This window comes from Gymnodraco acuticeps, unplaced genomic scaffold (assembly GCF_902827175.1).
Source record: "Gymnodraco acuticeps unplaced genomic scaffold, fGymAcu1.1, whole genome shotgun sequence".
Taxonomy (NCBI): Eukaryota; Metazoa; Chordata; class Actinopteri; order Perciformes; family Bathydraconidae; genus Gymnodraco; species Gymnodraco acuticeps.
The window spans coordinates 1,957-24,187 of record NW_022990938.1 but is presented as its reverse complement, the minus strand read 5'-3'; the positions used below and the strand labels follow the sequence as shown (position 1 = coordinate 24,187).

The 22,231-nt window shown below is 41.5% G+C and overlaps 1 protein-coding gene across 1 annotated transcript; it reads right to left on the bottom strand.

The window, feature by feature from the left end:
• Nucleotides 1-105: 105 nt before the first annotated feature.
• On the bottom strand, nt 106-16,848 carry LOC117558244 (leucine-rich repeat-containing protein 17-like). Its single transcript, XM_034234290.1, is given in 6 exon segments — nt 106-836; nt 838-1,052; nt 6,066-6,141; nt 6,143-6,222; nt 14,857-15,352; nt 16,454-16,848. Coding segments are annotated over 6 exon segments (1,344 nt in total). The 5' UTR covers nt 16,727-16,848; the 3' UTR covers nt 106-632.
• Nucleotides 16,849-22,231: the final 5,383 nt, after the last annotated feature.

Genomic DNA, 22,231 nt, shown 5'->3' with positions numbered 1-22,231 from the left:
AGATCTTTGTATATGTTGGCAGTTTCAGGAGTAAGTTATTGTCATGTCAAATGCAAACAATCTTCCATCATAATGTTAAGGTCTGATATCAGGCCATAAGACTTATATTCAGAAAAAATAAACCCAATTTTATTTCCAGAAACAGGTAGACAATGCCGTACATTAATTAATACAAAAAGGTTTTCTTTTAAAAAGAGAAAAAAAAAGTATATCCTAAACTCATTATTAAAATGATTGTAACAGAATAACAAGGAGAGCTGCTGTAGTTCATTGTGTGGGAAATTCAAAAAGATGTCCTGGTTGGGAGTTTTAGATCTGATACAGACTGGTTTGAAAATGTTTTGCAAAAAGATGAAACAAAAGCTCAAAGAGCATCTCCTAACTTTTGTTTAAAGGTAAACTTAGCAATAGTACTTCGTTAAAGGAAATGTCGAAAGTGTCCTAAAATAAGATGGAAAAAGCTGACTACTAACAAGACAATGGATGTTATCCCAAGATTGTACTTTTACACATCATGTTTAAACATCAAATCACTGAGTCTACCTTTAATAATTAACTATTCATCCTCTCCAAAGACTGCATTTTAATCAAACACCCCTATAACCTCCACCAGTCCGCGATCACCCTCCATTCTAACTTAGCCTGATTATCTCAATCCCTTTTTGCTTCCTCTCCTGACGTTCCTCCTGCCCCTCACCCGTCTCCCCCACTGCCTCATTGTTTGTGCCCCCTTGTCCTCCCTGTTCTGTATCCCCCCCTCCAGTTTGTCTATCCTTGGGACATTCACTGTTGTAGGTCTTGACGTAATTCTCGACGCGCCATCCCCTGAACTCCGGCCGGCTCAGAGCAGATCAGGCCAGAGTGGAAGACGTTGGGGTGGTGCTTGAGCCAGTAGTTCAGGTAGTGGATGTTGTAGTCGCAGATCCAGGGGTTGTTGTCCAACGACAGCTTCCGTATAAAGTAGAGGTCCTCCAGGACACCGTACTGGAAGTAGTGGAGGCTATTGTTGGAGAGGTCCAGCTCACGGAGGTGCAGCAGGCCAGAAAATGCAGCTGTGAGGGGAGGAAAAGTTCAACAAAATGAGTTGACGTTACAAACGGCTCCCTGAATACTAAAAAGTCCATCCTGTCTTCCCAGACCATTCAACAGTTGTTTGAGTGAAGGATCCTGCAGACTCCTTGAAATAATGTCCCTGGTCGCCTTTCCCAATTTTCACTTACATTCAAATGCTCCAATATATGCACAAGCTAGTTGCTAACTTTGTCATCTTGCTTTTTTGTGCTTGGCCGGGGGCGTGTCGTTTGTTTATAAGAGCTTTTCTTGTGTCAGGAAAGCCTGATCTAAAATGAGACTTTATTTGTAATTGCGTTTTAGGGATGGCTTTTGGCAAATCATTTCTAATCAAAGACCAAATCATCCGGTGATGAATTGGTCAAAGAAATATAGATCTTCACCCCATTTGTTTCCTGCGTCAAACCAAGTTCAACTTTTGGGGGTTTTCCCTTTCCTGTAGTGTGTTATATAGGTTTTCGTGGATGTACATGGTCTGCAAAGGCTGCCATCTCAAGGATTTAACAAGGAAACTCAACACCCTTTGATTTTAATCGTCACCTTGATAAATGATCCTTATTTCTAATTTGTCTTATAAATCTCCACAGGTGAATCTATTAAACTCCAGTTAAAAAGGTGACTGTGCACATCCCTAAAAGGTTCCAGACAACCGGCCCGAGATACACTTTTTGTTATATTCCATGGAATGCTCTTAACATCCCGATAGCAATGAATATCTTAAGTGTTTTGACAAAAAATCCATAAAAAAAAGTCATCTATGGAAGCCGTAGTACTGTAAAAAGCACGACCAATCATCTGAGCCGGCCCGGCTAAAGTAACTGGATGGCCTACCTGCCTGTCAGCCTTCCATCTGTGCACAAACTTATCTCGTGCCCTCATTGGTCATGTGCGCGTTCGTGTGTGTTGGAGGAGGGGCTCTGTAAGGAAGTGGCAGATTTCTTCCGGCTGTGTATTTTCTAATTCTAGCGCACTCGAGCTGGTTTCTCCAAAACGACCTACCCCAGCTTTAAATGAGTGTGTGTAATGGGACAGTGGAGACGGTTTCACGCTGTCCACTAGCCTTGAGCCTAGCTTTGATCTCAACAGAGCGGAAGAGAGGAGGAGGAAGAAGAGGAGGAGTGTGTGGAGCATATCAATGTTGAAAAATATAGTGATGATAAAGACATCACTGAGTCAGAGACATGAAAGAAGAAGGAACATGGGCACTGGGGAGTTTATTAAATCCATTTCCCATCATGGTAACAGATAAGTTACAGTAACTGCAGCTTCATCATTCAACCATAAAGATGACAGATATGGAGGGTCCTTTAATGGAGGAAGGAAGAGCATAGAGGGATGAGGGAGGCTCCTCGTATCTTTGAACTCATGATGAAACTGACTCTCCTGACTTTAAATTAGGTTGTTTTGCTTACAGGAAACGCAGTGTGGTCTACTTATGGTATTTTCAGGCAGTGAAATGTCCTAAAGTAAGTCTCACATGTTCATCATGAGAGTTGTTATTGATTTTTTATTATCCCCAATCTTTTGAAATGTAACAGCAATATGATTACATGTATACAGCACACAGTTTTTTTGTATGCTGATGACATAATCCTGTTACATTTAATCCCTTACTCCTCAACATGATTGCTAAACCAACTAGATCTGTTCTTCGTTTCAGTGCATCCTTATCTCACCAACCTTTGAGACTCTTTGTCACGGAAAACCCCTCTACATAACTCATCTCCAAGTATTTTAATCACCAGTGATCCATGCACCACATCACCCATTCACCCCAAAGCTCTAAAGCCTGTCATCAATGTTTCCAGCTTTGTAATGCACATGCGTTAACATTCTTGGAACTGACAAATGAGCAGGCAGTATGGAACAAAAACACATCCAACTTCAGCAGAGGTGATCAATTATGGATTAACCCCCCCAGGCTTGCCCCGCTCTCGGCTGAAGTTGGCAATAAGTCTCAATAACATACAAACACAATTCAAAGTCTGTGGTCACCATAACGACAGATATCATGGTTGCACAAGCCCCACTTTTACATATATGTCTGCTGAGTCATTGTTGCTTCATTTACAGAGAAGAGAGGATGGTGTGAATAATCTTCCACGGGGGATATCTTATTGCAGAGTTTGGTATGGTGGCTGACCCGTGCAAACGCACTACGACGACCCAAAACAGCGCTGAACTTTCGAAAACAATGCAAATGTAAAAATGAGCCAAAACACACGCAAATTCAACTTCACCAACTTGACGAAACATGCGCAGCATTTAGCGACATAGCTGCATAAATCAAACGCTGCAAACACGATGGAAACGGGGACAATAAAAACCTAAAACCAACCCTAACCCTGAAACCACAGCTGGGACCAGATCGAGCGCTTGTTGATGTTCTGGGAGTCTAACACTGACTGTCACTGTCACTGGAAAACGTACGTAAAATATAAATTTTATCGGCTAATTTTAACAATTAGATTAGATTAGATTAGATTAGAATCTTTAATGACCACACAGCCAGGCTGGTGGAATTCGTGTTCAGTGCAGAGTATTACAGCTTGTTCCATACAATTCAACATACAATAAACAGACAATAAAAAGTACAACACACAGCACAGGGCAAAGACATATAACATAAAGTTCAAGGTGTGGTGGATTGTTATTGTTCATTGGGGTTATTTAGAGTCCATTTAGTGTCCGTATTGCAAAGGGGAAAAAGCTGTTTTTGAAGCGGGCGGTTTTGGCGGACAGTGACCTGTAGCGCCCCCCTGAGGGCAGAAGTTGGAAGACATGGTGACCTGGGTGGGAGGGGTCAGAAATGATTTTCTTTGCCCTTGTGATCACATGATTCCTTGTGATATTATTGCAGATCTGCTGTAAGCTAGCTAACGTAGCTAACCTAGTCATTTCAAATATACTGATACAACTTTACAATTATGAAACAGACTTACTCTGCCAACAGTGACAGTTTGCTATCTTGATAATCCCATAACGTCAACAAGCGATCCAGTCCCAGCTTTTTCCGCATTTTTTTTAGGCAGCTTTAATAAATGGTGCGCCTGTGTCATCAAGATGGTGAAGATATTTCTTCACCTGCATGTGTTTTGGCACATTTGTGTTTTTATATTTTCATTATTTTCGAAAGTGTGTTTGCACCCGTCGGCCACCGTGGTTTTCGGTTCAAGATTGACAATTTGTAAAATGTCGTATAAGGAAAATGGCTTCAATTGAGCTTCAAATATACCGTATTCTCTTGTGACAGTCTAAATGCTTGTTTTGTCTATTTCGGGATTAGTATTTCAAGGAAAAACCGCAGCAATCTGGCACAAAAATCGGCCAAAACGAACAATGAAAGACAAATGCAAATATCTATTACAAACACCCCACTCTGCCAGACAATGAGACAAGTGAAAAGGAAGCATGAGTGAAAGATAAACAACTTATTGAAAACGATTCTAAGCACGTTTTATTTCACTCACATAGCTACAGTAAGGAGCAACCATGATTAAGGCCACATGTCATCACAAGCTCTCAGCATTACACAGAGTTTCTCATTCACTTTCCAAACAGTCTTGGACACACGGGGGTGAGCTCCAGCAGATTGTTTACATGTGTTGCAGGGTAATGAAGGAAACTACAAGGATTTAAAAAAGGATGTCCCTGGGCAGGAAGACATGAGCCAGACATCATTAGCCTGCGGAGAGTAATGAGTCTGCACTTTTTAATAGGGGTAGAGCTGAGGCAGAATTACTAATCAGAGTAGATATATTCTGCTTCAGTATGACAGATCTCTTAAACAATTATGTTCCTCTAATGAAATTCTCGAACACCTTGCCTTGTTCTTTATATAGTCTTGAGAATTGTATATGGCTATCCATATCGGATTAACCCAGCTGTTCCCAGTCTCTTTGTCTAGTGACAAAGGAAAGTCTGTTTGTTACTCTCTATCACCAGTAGCATTTTAACTAGAAGGGCACTCCTCCTGAATTGGATCAGCTCAAAGATGTAATGGGTTCTTTCTTGGCCCATGATATAAAGAGTACATTTGAGTTGGAAGTTATTCTTAATCACGCTGACAAACCAACTAAAACCTAATCAACAGAACCAAAAACATGATGTACTTGGCAGAAGAGAAAGGTTGGGAGTATTTGAAAACAAAAAGTGAGTATGGTGAAAAGAGGTACTGCAGCAGGCAGTATGAAAAATACCTTTTTAAACATTAAAGCATGTACACATTTCACGGTAGAGGCACAAAATACATTATGAGCCTGAAATGAGCAGAATGTCCTCTTTAGGTATGTCATGTAATTTTGTTTTACTTGTGAACATCTCATGTTTGTTCATCCATCCTAACCTCCTTTCTACACTTTCTTTTACGTCACATAAGCTTCCTCCTTAGCACCCGTCATTAAAAGTACAGCCACTTAAGTTGCCAGCTAGCAATAAAGGTAAACATGGGTGTGAAATTAAATACGGTTTATTACGGTATGACCATGGCATAATGCATGTAAGGGCCCAGCTGTGTGTGCTCAGGTGTGTATGTGTGTGTGTGTGTGTGTGTGTGTGTGTGTGTGTGTGTGTGTGTGTGTGTGTGTGTGTGTGTGTGTGTGTGTGTGTGTGTGTGTGTGGCTTAGCATTACTATACTTGTGGGGACCTAAATCTGTTTACACAGTCTCATGTGGGGACTCGCCTCCCTTAAGGGGACAAAATGGAGGTCCCCATGAGGGGAATCATTAATTTTAGGGTGAAGACTTACATTTAGGGTTAGGGTAAGGGTAAGGTTAAGGGTTAGGGTTAGGCATGTGTTGGCTATGGTTAAGGTTAGGATAAGTCTCCAGGAAATGCATGTAAGTCAATGCAATGTCCCCTGAAGTGATGCATACATGGTGTGTGTGTGTGCGTGTGCGTGTGTGTGTGTGTGTGTGTGTGTGTGTGTGTGTGTGTGTGTGTGTGTGTGTGTGTGTGTGTGTGTGTGTGTGTGGTGAGAGGTCGGTTGTGTTACCTGTGTCGATACGTTGCAGGCTGTTGCTGCTCAGGTTGAGCAGCTTGAGGTCTTTGGACAGCAGGAACTGTTTGGGGCCTGAGATGTTTGATGGTGTTTCGGGACAGATCCATCTTCACCAGGTCAGACGGCAGGTCAGATGGGATGTTATTCAAATCTGCAAAGAAGAAAAAAAGCCAGACTTAGATAAGTTCTCGTGAACTGTAAAACTTTATCGCCGTGTTTTTGCAAAGATGTTGAAGTCCTGCTGCTTCACAGGATCGAGGCAGCTGTGCACCACTAATGTGCAAAACTCCAGAACCTACACAAAAGCTTTACACATTCTCAAGATGTTGTGTGGGTTGTGTGCAACATTTCACTTTTTCAAGATGGAGTCGAGTGTGACAGCATGTATTACAGTATTTCTCTCCTGTGCCAGGGCGAGTGTGTGTTTCTAATAGCTTCCAGTGTTTTCAGCCTCACACATATTTCCCAACATCTCACCCTAATGTATGTAACAGCAATCTCTACATGTTCCCGTGTCGATAACAGATCCTCTCTGGAGTCCCAGACTGGAACACATTTCCCGAATGCTATTCAATCATCCTGTCGAGATGGCTGGAATAAAGATGTATGACTGTCAACACATTCGTCCCAAAGATAAAACAGAGCTTGAATCTACATTATTTGGGGACAAATCGATCCAGATTCAAGCTACGACCCATCATTCCACAATTCCACTTTTGGCAGTAGCGATAAACCTTTTCAAGTAAGAAACAATAAGAGAGACATTTTTATGGATTTGAAATGGCCTCCCACAGTCTTTAAACTCGTTTCACCTGCAGTGTCCGTTTGTCTGAATCGGAGCTCACTTCTGTTTAAAACTGAGGATGAAAATAAACATATGGTGATTGTTTTTTAAGCGTTTCGTAGGGGTTGCAGATGAGAGGAAACACACGTGGGTGGCATGTGCCGAGATGTTTATTTTGATGGAAAATCACTGATTTGTCTTCTAAATTAAGAGAAAAAGACTGTGTGATATGTAAGACTGAGCTTCCATGCGTACAAGTGTTACAACAAGTTTCCTGCATGTGTTTTTTTACACAGACTGTACCACTAACAATTCTCGTGGCACTTTTACTGCCGCAGATGTAGTTAGTTACAAAGGAGGAGGCATGGTGCCATTAATCAACACTGACTGGAAGATAATATAATTACACTCAGAGGACACAGAGATGTAGCAATGCACTGAGGAAATGTACTTATTGTTGTCATGTAATGCCTACAAAAGCCCTTAATGGTGAGCCACCATCCTATCTTAAAGAGCTCATACCCTACTGCGAATTGCGTTCCCAGAATGCAGCACGGTTATTAGTGGTTCTACATGTACAGTATGTCTGGATCATGAGTTGTTGTTTTTTGGTGTCACTTAGATAGATTGTTGACATCCACTTGGACTCTTTATCTTTTCTAACATTTGGACTGTCTTTATTGTAAGTTTATTATCTTTTCAAATCTTCACACTGGCCACCTATTGCATATCTGTATGTCTTTGGAGAGGGATCCGTCCTCCTACTCTCCAAGAGGTTTCTAACATTTCTTCCCTGTTATTTGTGGGGTTTCTTGGGAGTTTTTCCTTTTACGCCGCTGGGGTCTTGAGGCCAGAGAGTGTTCTGTACACACTGTAAAGCTGTCAAGGTCTGTTTATTCTTTGTTTTAGTTTGAATTGTCACAGTCAGTCTGATTTCCTGTGTTACTTTGAAAGGTGTTCACCCCCTGTCTCATGTCCCTCCTGTCTGATTATCTGATTGTGTTCACCTGGCTCCTTTGTGTTTTCCCTCGCCTTCCCAGTTGCGTCTTGCCTTTTGATTGGTCTTGTATGTATTTGAGTTCTGGTGTGCTGTTGGTGTTGATGGGTTATTTTGTGTTTAATAATAGGGAGAGAGTTATTGTCTGTATATCAAGTCACAAATGTGTAATCTGTGATATCGGGTTGAATAATTACAATGTGATTGATTACTTGACGGAGATGGCGGATCGCTGTGCAGCAGGTAGAGACATTGGGACTTTCGAGACGCTTCTTTCAAAAGTCTTCCACTATGAGAGGTCTAAAGGGATTCCCACCCTTCCCATGTGTACATGCCGGTCTACATGTGTCCGCAGCTTTGTCCAAGATTAGAAAAAAAAGTCGGAAAAATGCTGGCTCTCTTTCATAAGACTGAAATTCCCAGGCTCCCATGTGAGAAATCAACCAAAGACAGATCCTCTCTGTCCAAGAGAAACACATCTGTGGTCTAATCTCCTACGCTGTGTTTTCAGTGATGATGACACAAGTATCTGTGGCAGTAGTAGTGACAAAAAGTCTGGTTTGTGACTAATGTTTCTTAAATCTAAACCACACACGGGATAAGACTTAAATCTGTGTTTTTATTCATTGCTTCCTGTAGCTTAAACGTGTGTTCAGGACGGTTTTTTAGGGGTCTCTTGTGATATTTAACGGGGCAAATCCTTAAGATAAAGCGTTAGGCTCTTTCCTGCTTTAACATCAGGGCCCACGCAGCTCAGACTCGTGAATGATAAAACACACAGAGAGAAGGAGAGAGAACATGTCAGGAAAAGAGATTTATTCAAGTCATTCATTAAAAACTTTTTTTCACTGAATCTGGCAGAATCATTATCGGAACATCTGTCCTCAAATATTCTGTCCAACAAAGAAGTACTTTTCTACTACCTGAGAAAATCTGTGTGTTTCGTCTAACAACACCTCTGCTTTAAATGTAGTTTGGACTATATGCAGTCCTAACCATAGGCCTAACTAAATGTAGGCTGCGCATTAGTAGAACATAAGGTTTAAGCGTTGCAGTAAATGTAAAGCAAAACATTATTCTAGACATACAGTATATCTATTTATGCTTTTTTTGAAAGGGTGAACAATGCTTTTTAATCGCATGTACCCAAAGTGTGTGTTTCTTTTCACCGTATTTTCTATAAAATGAAATAAAAGTTAACCAAAAGGTGTGACGCTCAGCTGTATAAGATATATTTCCTTTGTGCAATTGTACTGTTGTTCTGGAGCAGGTGGTGCAATATGTTTTATTCAGTTTTGACAGTGGAAAGGGAAGCAGTTAATTATTTTACTGTGCTGACATGATCACTTTATAGTGCCGTGACATTTAGTTTTAGACACACAGCTTAAAGGTGGGGTAGGAAAGTTTGAGAAACCGACTCGAGATACACTTTGTTATATTCCATGGAATGCTCTTAACATCCCGATAGCAATGAATATCTAAAGAGCTTTGACAACAAATCCATAAAAACACGTCATCTGTGGAAGCAGTAGTACTGTAAAAACCACGACCAATCATCTGAGCCAGTCCGGCTAAAGTAACTGGATGGCCTACCTGCCTGTCAGCCTTCCATCTGTGCACAAACTTATCTCGTGCCCTCATTGGTCATGTGCGCGTTCGTGTGTGTTGGAGGAGGGGCTCTGTGAGGAAGTAGCAGATTTTCTCCGGTTGTGTATTTTCAATTTCTAGCGCACTCGAGCTGGTTTCTCCAAAATGACCTACCCCACCTTTAAGGTTTAAAATTATTTTCTGTTTTCTTAACAATTTAAGCCACCAGATGTGCTTCAATTAATACGTTCATATTGAATGTGTTACCCTTCTCATCCACGTTTTCTTGTGAGAGTCACTGTCCTTTTTCTCATTTCACACTCTCTACCTTTGCCACCCACTGAAATGATGGAAGATTATTATTTTTCTGCTGACTAACTGCCCGCTGGGGCCAGGGACTTACAGTAATATCAAGGGTGTTTTGTGTGACTGGGAAGCAGCCAACTCACCATATACATGAGTCACTTTACTGCTGCAAACTGGAGTTTATATGGAGGATTTATGTTACATCGGAAACCAAGGATTTCTTGACCTCCTGAGCAGAGAGGCTTTTTTCAGTCATAAGTATAAAGTCATGTATGAAACATGACTTTATACAGCTAGTATTACTTTTTTACATTAATGTGACTTGTGTTTTAGCCTAGTCCAGTTAGTGGAATATAGTTGGCAAGTCTAGCGCTGTACAATAGCTGCCCACTGCTCCTAGTACTAGACTCCTGGTACTAGGATGGGTTAAATGCAGAGGCCACATTTCACTGTGTGTGCTGTGTGCTCTGCATGTGTGACCATTATAGAGGGTCTCATCCCTCCCAATTCTATTTTTCTATGTTGCCTGTGATGGCATATGGTAGTCAATATAGAAGTGGTGCAAGAATAAGTCCTAAAACCGGGAAAAGATTAAGTATTTCTGTCATAAAATCTAACGTAAATACCCCACTCCTGAACGTCTGAAGCTTCTATGTGGGTTAAAAGAAAGCGGTTGCAAACGAGTGTCTTAATGAGAATACTAAACGTCATCAGTGTTTGTATAACAGAGATTTGAACAGAAGTCATTTGAAGGCACATTTTGCCACAGCACTAAAGTCCACGTCCCATCTTTGAATAACACAGCCCTTAAATACTCCCATATTAACTCCAGCCACTTTATGTAGCATTGAATTCCAGTGAAAATGAGTTGGAGCTTGAAATCTGCTGTGGTTCACCTCTAATGAAAGCTTTCAAACCAGAGTGAGGGAGACATAGGGTATGGAGACGGAGGGATAAGAATATATTTCCACTCGGGTTTTTCATACGCCCCCCCACCCCCGTTTGTTTTTCAATCCCATCTGAAAGAGAACCATGTTTGTTCCACTCATCCTCATTGACCTTACAGATTCTTTGTGGTTTTGACCATTGACATTCAGATGATTTTGTCAAGTTCCTTGGAGGATTTATAATCTGACTGCAGTTTATTAACTTTTAAAAATGTCCGTTTTGCTGTCAAATTCAAAACTGTTCAGGCTGGACCAAACAGGCCAATGTTATCAGCAAATGTAGAGTCTGTTTCTTGTACCCTTTTGCCACAATCAGGTTTTACGAGCTTAGTTATTTTAGTTGATATTTACCATAATAATTAGCAATCATGCTGAAGCTATATTTAATGACATTACCATCAATTAAACACAAATTATAGATACTCTATGGAGTTGTTGACCTTTACTGTTCATGTTGTACACGCTCACATGATCAGCCATGCACATGAATGAGCTTGTGGGCAGTAGAAATGGACGTAGAATTATACCAAAGTGACAACGAATGCAAAGCAGAAGAAGTGGGATGCAAGCTATCAAATATTGATGTCACATTTTAGATTATAAGCATATTAAAGAATCACATTTGCAAATGATTTATGATTTCAAGTTAATGGGAACGTGGAGGCAGCAGGGTCACGCTCCATATAGTCTGAGAGAGGTGGGTGGTCTTAAGAAATATTGAATAATGAAAGTTAACTAAGAAGGCAATTTAATATCCATTTAGATGTTATTATAAACGATTTTAAATGGCTATACCGTGCCAGAGCTTGGCAAACTGCTAGCATTTCTGCAAGTGGAGGAGAATGCTGAATGTGTAGGGCAATGATATAATATACCTGTGATTAGATTTCACTCTGACAGCTAATGAAGTGAGCTAATGAAAACATTGGAGCTGGAAGGCAGCGCAGTGAAAACAGCAAAATGGAAATACTCAACGGGCACCGGCTTACAATGTATGTGCTAATCAACAACACTTATCTAATGTCATGTGTAACAGCTGCAGTATGTTGAGGAAAACCCACACATCGCATATCACTTTCATGGTGGGGCATGGTTTAGGAGGCAGGATGTGGAGAGTTATTATCATGCAAAAGAAACTCAGGGAAAGAGATGGATGAGTTCATCAGCCTGTGTGAAAAACAGAGAGTGGTTCGGATAAAGAATCGATTCAAAAGCATTACTGTAGAGAAAATAAATTAGGAAAATATGTTAAAAGCTTCCTCGAGCATTTGCACAACACAGATGCTGCATTGTGTGGTTTTGGCTCTGTGGCGGATTTCTTTCAATGAAAGGCATAAGATCTCCATTTATACGTTCATTCAATTGCTCTTTTAATCTGGGTAGCCCACTTACTCTAAAACATGGACAGAGGCAATCATTCAGCTCAGTGTTGACACGGGATGCTATTTGGGTGTCAACGAAGGAAGAAGAGATGAAAGGGAGAAGATGAGAGAGCAACCAAGAATGAAAGACCCCACATTGAAGTAGCCAAAAAATGATCCGTGTGCAAAAAATCAGAAACTGTCATTCATCCCTCCAGCCTGTCGTTGAAAACAACACTGACACAAAGTTGTATGGAGCTCTGGAGGAGTTACAGCTTTTATGCTAGAAGTCACATAGGGGCATTTTTACACAATGGGAACCAGATGTGAAAACTGGAAGAGCTGCTCCCTCCTTCCCCTGACTGACTATTCCCATCTTTTCTGAAGCATTCTAGTCATACTGACTCCTTATTAAACTTAACAAGTTGGTGGTAATAACTGGTGGTCAACAGTTACTCACTACAACTCACTACAACAGCCAGAAACACTCACATAACATTGTTAAAATAAACCAATAAAACTTACATTTTAGGTACGTTTCCAGTGATAATGATTGTCGGCCAACTTTATAATCGTTGTGTTTTTTTATTTGCGGCACTTTTAGTGAAGTTGGTGAAGATGTTTCTTTGTGTTTTGGTCCATTTGGGCTGTTGGCCACCATAAATAACTGCCCTATTGGACACAAGAGAACCCTAACCCTAACCCTAAAGGCCCGGACACATCAAGCTGACACCAAAGAACTGACACAGACGGACCCCGACTGTTGTGTCGCCTCACTTCTCCTGCGTCTTGGCCATGTGTCGCACTGGAACACACCGCAAAGACTTCAGCCGACGGCCAAGAAGCACGTACGAACTGCGCATGCGTGAGTGGCAATAACTCTCCTTACCAGCAGGCGGCGGTAGTGTGTATTCGTCATTCAAAAGAGGCAACAACCGGAAGACAGACTGTGTGATAACCGAGAGAAGAAGAACAGACTGTGTGATATAAACAAACAACAAATAGTGCGTTCCATTTTCCCTCTACAGCGAGAAGCTCACGGGGCTTTCCCGAACCTGAGTCGAGAGTTAAATGAAATCTCAGATTTGCCTTCTTAATAGTTTGTTTGGGTCCCTCACTTCCGTTTCGCTTCTCATGCACTGATTCGCTAGCTGAACAGCCAATCAGAGTGATTTCTTTTGACGACAGCCTCTGGCCGACTGCCCACCGATTCGACATGTAGAATTCGGCCGAAAAGGCGTCGGCACGGCTGAAACGACACGACGGTGCGGGACACACCAATCTGAGTAGGGCGTGTCGACGCTCATCGTCGGCCTGATGCCCATCGATGGCCAAAATCGGCTTGGTGTGTCCGGGCCTTAAGAGAAGGAAATGTGAGGGGTACTGAACCCCATACCTGACTGTCTAAACATTAACTCAAATGCTTCAAAATGCTACTTACTTAACAGAAGGTAGCCTCGTGTCAAACAAGAAATTAGGAAGAAAGAAAATTATGTTATGAGATGATAGCTTTTAACTTGAAAGGACAGGCTAAGACTATGAGACCTTCCCTCTCACACACCACGTGGCAAACACACACACATCTCGCTCACTGTTGCTGTAACCAAAACATCTGACAGAATCTAATTCTCGTTCCCAATTTCACTTGAAAAGCAAGCGAGACTCTCCACTACAGAGTGCTGAGCAAACCTAACAAATGTACCTTTTATACCAGGTATTCCTCGGCCAGGGCAGTCTAGTTGTTATTGAAATGTTTGCCAGGAAACCTGTCACACATGGTAACCATCGAAAAAGACAAGCTACAGTTTACCACAAAGTGACACTGGTTGATCTCACATGGGTTTGGCTGCAAATTAAAAAATGCAGGAAAAATAGAAGTGGGTCTTTGTGTGAGTTTATGCCTCACCTCATATTTAAGTTGTTTTAAAGGTCCCCTATTATACTGTTTTTCATTAATATATTATAGGTCTCAGATATATACAGAACATGTCTCTGAAGTGTTTGGCTCCAAACACCAAACAGATCATTGCAGCATTACCCATAATCCCCTCTGTTTCAGCCCTGTTTCCAAAGTGCTGATTCTCTGTCTGTTACTTTAGATGAAAATAAGGAGCCCCTCCCCACGCCCCTCTGAGAGAGATTTGGTTACAAAGAACTCAATGGTGCTCTAGGAGGAGATTCAGGTGATAAGGTGGGGGGGGGGGGGGGGTTATATAAATGGATCAGGACAAAAAGAGAGAGAATCTTTTTTTCTGAAACTTTCAGAATCTCTTTACACAGAGGGGACACATGTTGATGTAGAAGAGACGTGAAGAAGAGGGGACACATGTTGATGTAGAAGAGACATGAAGAAGAGGGGACACATGTTGATGAAGAAGAGACATGAAGAAGAGGGGACACATGTTGATGTAGAAGAGACATGAAGAAGAGGGGACACATGTTGATGTAGAAGAGACATGAAGAAGAGGGGACACATGTTGATGTAGAAGAGACATGAAGAAGAGGGGACACATGTTGATGTAGAAGAGACATGAAGAAGAGGGGACACATGTTGATGTAGAAGAGACATGAAGAAGAGGGGACACATGTTGATGTAGAAGAGACATGAAGAAGAGGGGACACATGTTGATGAAGAAGAGACATGAAGAAGAGGGGACACATGTTGATGAAGAAGAGACATGAAGAAGAGGGGACACATGTTGATGTAGAAAAGTGGATTTTGCATAATAGGTGACCCTTAATATGATTGCTTTCAACTAACCTAATACAGTTATGTGAATGTGTGATACAGTGACAGTCTCACCTTTGTTGCCGCAGTCCAGCAGAGGTTTGGGGAACATGTAGGTGTGGCACATGGACGTGGCCTCTGTCTTTTTGGTTGGCTTAGGCCTTAGTCCCGCCCCCTGTCTGCCGCCCTGGTTCCTGTCCACCTGGTTGTCTCCGGAGCACAACGTCTCCACCTTCAGCCCCTTCAGCTTCTGGCCCATCAGCGACAGGGGCTGCGCGCACTTGCCGTAGTTGCCCAGGTTGCGGTTGCTAGGCACCTGAATGTTCCTGACCAGGCTGTCCAATTGGCAGTTGCAGCTCCAGGGGTTGTCGTAGAGACGGAGGTAGGTGAGGCGGGGCAGAGGCAGCAGGACCTCCTCGGTGGCGGTCTTCAGACGGTTGTGCTGGAGGAGCAGGGTGGTGAGCGCTGAGAGGCCGGAGAACGCTCCGTCCTCCACCATCGAGATGTGGTTCTGCTGCAGGTCCAGGCTTTTCAGCTGGGAGAACTGGGAGAACATGTTGTCCCGCAAAACCTAAGGGGAGACGAGAATGATTGTGATTTACAATAGGTGCAATCAACTATGATGATACAAACTCAGAATAGCAAGGACCCTGCAACGACATTAGATTCAAATTACCTAAAACATGGACTGTTGCTAGTGTATTAGCTTCTAATAACCCAAAACATCGACTCCTGCTAGTGCATTAGCTTCTAATAAACCAAAACCTTTTCAGTGCTGCAAAGAGAAATGAGAATTAGATTGATCGATAAATTAGATACATTTGTTTTCAATCAATATATATGATATTTGGCTCCTTTGCTGCTCGATTTTCAATGGAAATGTGTCTGCACTGGGCAGCTGTCTGCTAAATTTCAAATGAGAATCATGAGAAACGGTGACACTCAACCAAAAGTTGGTTGTCAAACACGGTCCAAGACATCGTTGTTCGCTAACTTTTTATAGGCAAAGGCCCGATGAGGTAATATCACATAATGGGATGAGTTTATTCCGCAATTGAAACTGTAGGGCGCCCCTAGGCCTATTGCAAAAGCATAAATACAATGCACCTAATTACAATGAGTTGGCTTTAACAATCAGATTGTTGTTTTGCAATAATGTTTTATAATTCTTGGCAAAATCCAACAAAAAAGTTATAAAGACCTAGCTCGAAATACAATAAAATCCATTGTTTTTTCATTCGTTCCTTCACTACTCTTTCATTCAACAACCAGCTCTTTGAAATCGACCATTAACCGTAATTATACTCGTAATTGAGGGATTTTTGTAAGTGATTGGTCGACTCTCTATTTATTACCTCGCAGGCAAAGCGGTTTGTTTTGTTCCTCTCAACACCTGTGACACATATCCTGTGTGCGCACTTAGTCATAAACAAACCTATACACACACACACACACTCACACAGCAGGAAAATATGTCTTTGATCTCTGCTCCAAATAAATGGTGTGCAGATGCTCATGCTAGCAACCAGCTAGGGTCGGCTTATTTACGAACTGGTTATAAAAAACTGTACTAGACTTTCTCAGAACCTGCTAATTATTGTAAGTTGTCAATTCACACATGTCATGCCTCTTTAAATGTTCATGAGGAAGTAGAAAGCGCACTAGTACATACCTGAATCTTATTTCTTGCCAGCAGCAGGTGGTGAATATCTTTTGGCCAGTGTTGCATCACGGCCGTCAGCTGCCTGTCCTGGCAGTCCAGGTACTTCTCTCCGGCCTCAATGTATTCCTTACACTCCTGAGTTTGACGTCTCATCACTCCGGCCCTGTCTCTGCCCCGCACCCGGCCCCTCGCGCCCCTCTCCACAGCCCCTGAGCGAGGGCCTCTCCGGGGCTCAGCTGACCGGAGGAGCAGCAAGAGGAGGAGGGTGATGAGGAGACGCATTATGGGAGAGGAAACGAGGTAATCGGGTCAACCTCGGAAGACTGTTGTCGGAAGATTGGTGTGACGGGACACGGGAGGCCCGTCACAGCTGTGTGCAGAGAGAAAAACAGAGGTGAGGTTTGGCCCCTTGGTCACACTTGAATCCCTGCTGGTGACTTGTTTTGGGTTTCGTAGGATTTTTTCCTGGCACTGGCTAACTCTGTTTGACTAATTACACTGGAGCTAACGTAGACATACAAATTGTGTTATTAAAGTTTTTCGTTTTATTCGTCCTGTGTTCCAAATAAGAACTTTCACTTAACCCAGTAAGACATGAACCAAAGTGACGGTCATTTTTGTCCCCCAAGTACTTCTGATGGCATGCAATACAAGACTGACGAACGACACAATAACAACGGGAGGTGTCAGAAATGAATAAATCTTTAACTTGGTTGAATGATAGATAACATTCGTCTTGAGGCTCTGTAGTGATTTGCCATAAAAGTAAAAGGTAATACAGTGGTAAGTCAGGAAGTTTGACCTGACGAACTCTTTATCGATTTTTAATAAATGTCCAGTTTCCGTGCTTCCTCTTTTGACCAAACCTTGCCCTAAAACTACAGATGAAAACCAAAGAAAAGTTCTGCCCACGTCATTTCTTAGAGATAGTAATATTTGTACACGTTTGCTCACGTCCGAGCTACTATAGCTAGCAAGCAATGATAATGGCAAAGTACTAGCTATGGGTTAACAATGCAAATATTTTGTACACCTTTCACCATTTTCACCAGTTTACAGTTCATTTTGAATCTACAAACGACCATATTGTACGTAATAACAATTACAGAAAATGGAACAGAAAACATTCTAACGTTTGTTTAAGTCTAATAGTAAATGATTGATCAATTGGTGAAAATAAAAAGCTGGACAGAGTGTTATATTGTGAGGGAAATATTTGAAAGGTTCAACGGTAAAGAAAAGGAATATAATTGTGTTTACAAATGTAATCAAACGTACAGGCATTTCTCATGGTGGCATGTTGAGACTTGCTGACATCTAAATGGTAACACTGCACATGTTGAAAGAATTAGCGGAGAGGTGGAGCGAGAGGAAACAGGATAGGGGGTTTGAAGGAAAAGAAAAAAGTGACATTTGTTACGTGTTAACATATTATGGGCTAGAGTGTGGTCGTAGTAAAGTTGCCGTTTTCTTTCATGGATATCCCATGAACTTCTTCTTCAATCAGCTCCCAAGGTTTCGCTTTCCATCTTTACCGACAAGATTATTTTCAAGCCTCTTCTCTCTCTCCTCCTCGCTGTCCTATCATATGTACTGCCAAATTGTGGAAAATATGGTAACTCCAAGACTTGAGTTATTGATATGTATGGATACAAGGGGTTCAAAAATTATGAGTCATGGGTCCCTTGTGCGATCAGGAGCAGAAAGTCCAGGTCCACATGTTTGCCAGAACACACACACACACACACACACACACACACACACGTTTGCCAGAACACACACACACACACACACACACACACACACACACATGTTTGCCAGAACACACACACACACACACACACACACACGCGCACACACACACACACACACACACACACACACACACACACACACACACACAGACACAGACATGCTGACTCAGTCCAACTGTACCAAACCGCAGCAGCCTCCTCACAGTCTTCCAGACTCTCACACAGTGGAACAAGCCCGTCAATGCAGATGGTCTCGTTCCATTATGAATAACAGACTGGGCATGTTAGCTAGCGACAGACAGAAACAGCTGAGAATGTACCAGGGGAGACCCTTTCCAGTCCATTCACAGTCTACAGTCCAACTTGCAATCGTCTCAAATGAAGCGACATGAAAGTTTGATTCCCCTTCACTGCAGCCGTCCATGCAATAATACACTTCTAGTGAGCTGTTACCCCAAACCCATCGGGACCAGAATGAATTTGTTCATGTGTATGTTCATGTGCATGGGTCCTATACATCAACACCAAGCACATGTTCTTGCATGATTGTGCGGTTGATGAGAGACAGGTGAGACTTGTGCCAGTCCAAACTCTGGACCAGACTGAGGTGGAAAGCATGGACATGGGTCTTGAGCGGACCCAGACACATCCTCTGAGTAAATGCTTTCAGGTCAATTCATTTGGTTTGGTCCAAGTTGTTTATAAACAGAACTGTGATGTAACTACCAGTTGTCCAGTGCAGGTTAGTGGGTAAAGTGTGGCATGAATTGCATTACAATTCATAAGCAATCTAAGAACTCATAAGCTATCAGTCAGACGATAAAACAAACAAGAACAACAACAAGAACAAATAATATTTTTGGGGTTTTTGCTGTATCCATTCGATATCTGGACTTTCTTTTCCAAAGTCATTGTTTTTCAGTGTGATTAGTAACTTTGAGTTCAGAGAAAACCTTTTAGGACTTAATTGTTAAACAAGAATTCAGTCTACAAACGAATAAAAAGTTAAATAATTAGGAAACAACATTCTATTTTGGTCAATGCATTCGCCTGTTTTTCTCTCTGCACAGACTGTTAATATGTATTATTTTAGCAAAGCCTGCTGGAACGTAATAGGTTAATACAACTTGGACTCCAAACCAGGACGCTTTTCATACCAAACTGTTGTCCTGTTGCCAATAGATTCTGCATTGATATACAGTAGGGGTGTAACGGTACACGTACCCGTACAGAAATTATTCGGTACGGGCCCTTCGGTTCGGTACAGGTGTGTACCGAAGTGTACCGAACGAATATAACGTTAAACGTAAAAAATTGAGAACGTGAACAACTTTTTGGAAGTAATCTCAGGTGCTGCGTCGCAGCATTCAGAGTAATTTGCTCACATTGGGTTCAACGCGTCATAGAGCGAGCAAGTCATTTCATTGGACGAGAGGCATACTATGAGAGCTGGTCAGAGGGATGCGTTCAAATGTAGTCAGTAATTTGAGGAACTGTCGAAATGGCGAACGCAGATAAAGTTGAGCTCGAAAATCCTCCAGCATCATTGAAGTCTCCGGTTTGGGAACATTTTGGTTTCGCAGTTACGAACAAGGATGACGGACAAAGGCAGGTGGACCGAACCAAAGCTGTTTGTCGGCATTGTTCAACTAAAATTGGTTACGCGGCTGGCAATACATCAAACTTGCACACTCTTGAAAAGGCATCACCCGAACGTGAATATCACCGGTACCAAAAGAAAAAAGACTGAAGTGCAAACCCAACTCCCGCTAGCATGTAAGCCTCCACCACTCGCAGAAAGTTCAGACCGAGCCAAAGCTGTTACAAACACCAAATATCCTTATGTTGCCATGTTAGCAAAGTGCTACCTGGCTGTATCTGCTACCTCTGTCCCTAGAGAGAGGGTGTTCTCCACAGCAGGAGACATTGTTAGTGCCAGCAGATCTGCCCTTTCGGCAAGCAATGTGGACAAGTTCATCTTTCTTTAAAAATACAATGACAAGCAAGTCCTAATGTCAAGCTGGCTGCTTAGGAACTAGTACAGTTCAGTTCAAATACAGATTATTTCAGTGAATCGAAAAGCTGCACCTTAATGTTTATTTTATTTTATATTTTATTTAGTGAAGATTCACAGTTTAATAAAAAATAAAAAACCCAAAACTAATAGTTTATGTTTTGTGAGTACTAGTAGCCTACAGTAAAGTTCAAATACAGATTATTTCAGTTCATCGAAATGCTGCACCTTAATGTTTATTTTATTATATTTTGTATTTATTTGAGTGAATACATTATTCACAGTTTAATAATAATTTAAAAAATATATATATATATGTTTTATTTTGTGAAAAAAAATTCTGCTGTAACGAAAACGTACCGAACCGAGACCAAAAAACCGAGGTACGTACCGAACCGAAAGGTTTGTGAACCGTTACACCCCTAATATACAGTCATCTGTTGGAAATATACAAAATTAATTTGTGTATAAACCATGTAACTGTGAGCAAGGACATGTAGGACTGCCTCTAAACACATTGCATTGTTATGGTGTATGGATGGATGGCCAAGAAACAGCTGTTGACATTGACTTGTGACATACTTCAGTTATGCAACATACCTACTTAACCCTAACCTAACCCTAGGAAAAGATTGTTGTTTGGGTTGGTTATGTAACATAGCTACTTAACTAACCCAATAACCCAAACAACAATCTTTTCCTAAACCTAATTGAGTAGTTTTGTTGCCTAAAAAAGGTTTTGCACTGCAGGGGTTTGTCCACAGAAGTCAATCAAACTTAAAATATTGAATTGTACGTTTAAACAAGCTAATGGAACTGTTCACTTTTATTGCACATGATATGTTTATTTTTAGATCAATCAACTTGCCTTTTAAGTCACTGAACCCTCTCTAAACCTGTTGAACTATTGCTGGCACTGCTCAGATCTTTCCACATCACATCCGCTCACCAGGAAAAGTCTAGCCCTTCATAGAAATATCTAACAACGGTCAGCCTGAAGGTCCAAGACACATTCCAGCTGGGAACAACAACAAGTCCAATCCTATTCCTGTGGGTCACCTCGTGCCCCTACCAGCTCGAAATTAGCCATTCTAGTCTAGTATTATTACCCACCCCAGCTCCTTCTGGCAAGTCTTTGCCAACCCAAAGAAACCCGTCTCCGTGCCTGTAGACATTGACCAGAAAGCCCTCAGGGTTCCAGTTACTTCCCCCAGGGGAGTTGCTCTAAATGCTAGGCAGACTGTTGTTTTACTGCCACTGTCATAATAATAATAATGGGTTCCATTTATAAAGCACTTCATATTTGATTTAAAATCCCGAAGTTCTACAAGTAGTGAGCATAAACAATATAAATAAACATTACACAACACGGTAGAATTAATAAAAAGCAATAAAAAAAAAAAGGGTGATAAAAAGGTCTAGGCAAAGGCTCTTTTGAAGAGATGGGTTTTGATGTCATCTGTACTGATTGAACCAGCATGAAGTTTGGTCTGGGCATGAAATATGGTAGCAATCTGTCTCTTATTTTAGAACATGGAAAAATAAGCATTTGGGAATTATCAGAAAAAGATAGAAAGTGATTTGTCTGCTTTTTATGTGCATGTAAGGACATACGGTTAGCATTTGGCTAAAGCAATGCTGTATGTACGGCCTCAAAAAGTGGCTAGCCATGCTAGCAAAAGTGCTAGCATGGCTAGTTTTGTTATTTACAATGCAGTCAAGTGCCTTACAAAGCTCCAGACAGCATCAGATATTTAACAACTTCTCTAACGTAGTCAATCAGACTCTTAGTTCACTATTTTATTATTTTATTTTTTGTATTTACTTGCACTATTTCTTCTGTGTTTCTGTTTTATTGCGTTGCACTGTTGGTGGAGCTTGTGACCTAAGATTTTCATCATCATGATTTTCATCATCGTCAAACTGAAAACTCATCTCTTTCGACTCCACTTCGAGCGATAGAATTATTAACGAAGCACTTTTATACTAATAAAGGACTGGCTTATCTAAAGCCAGTTG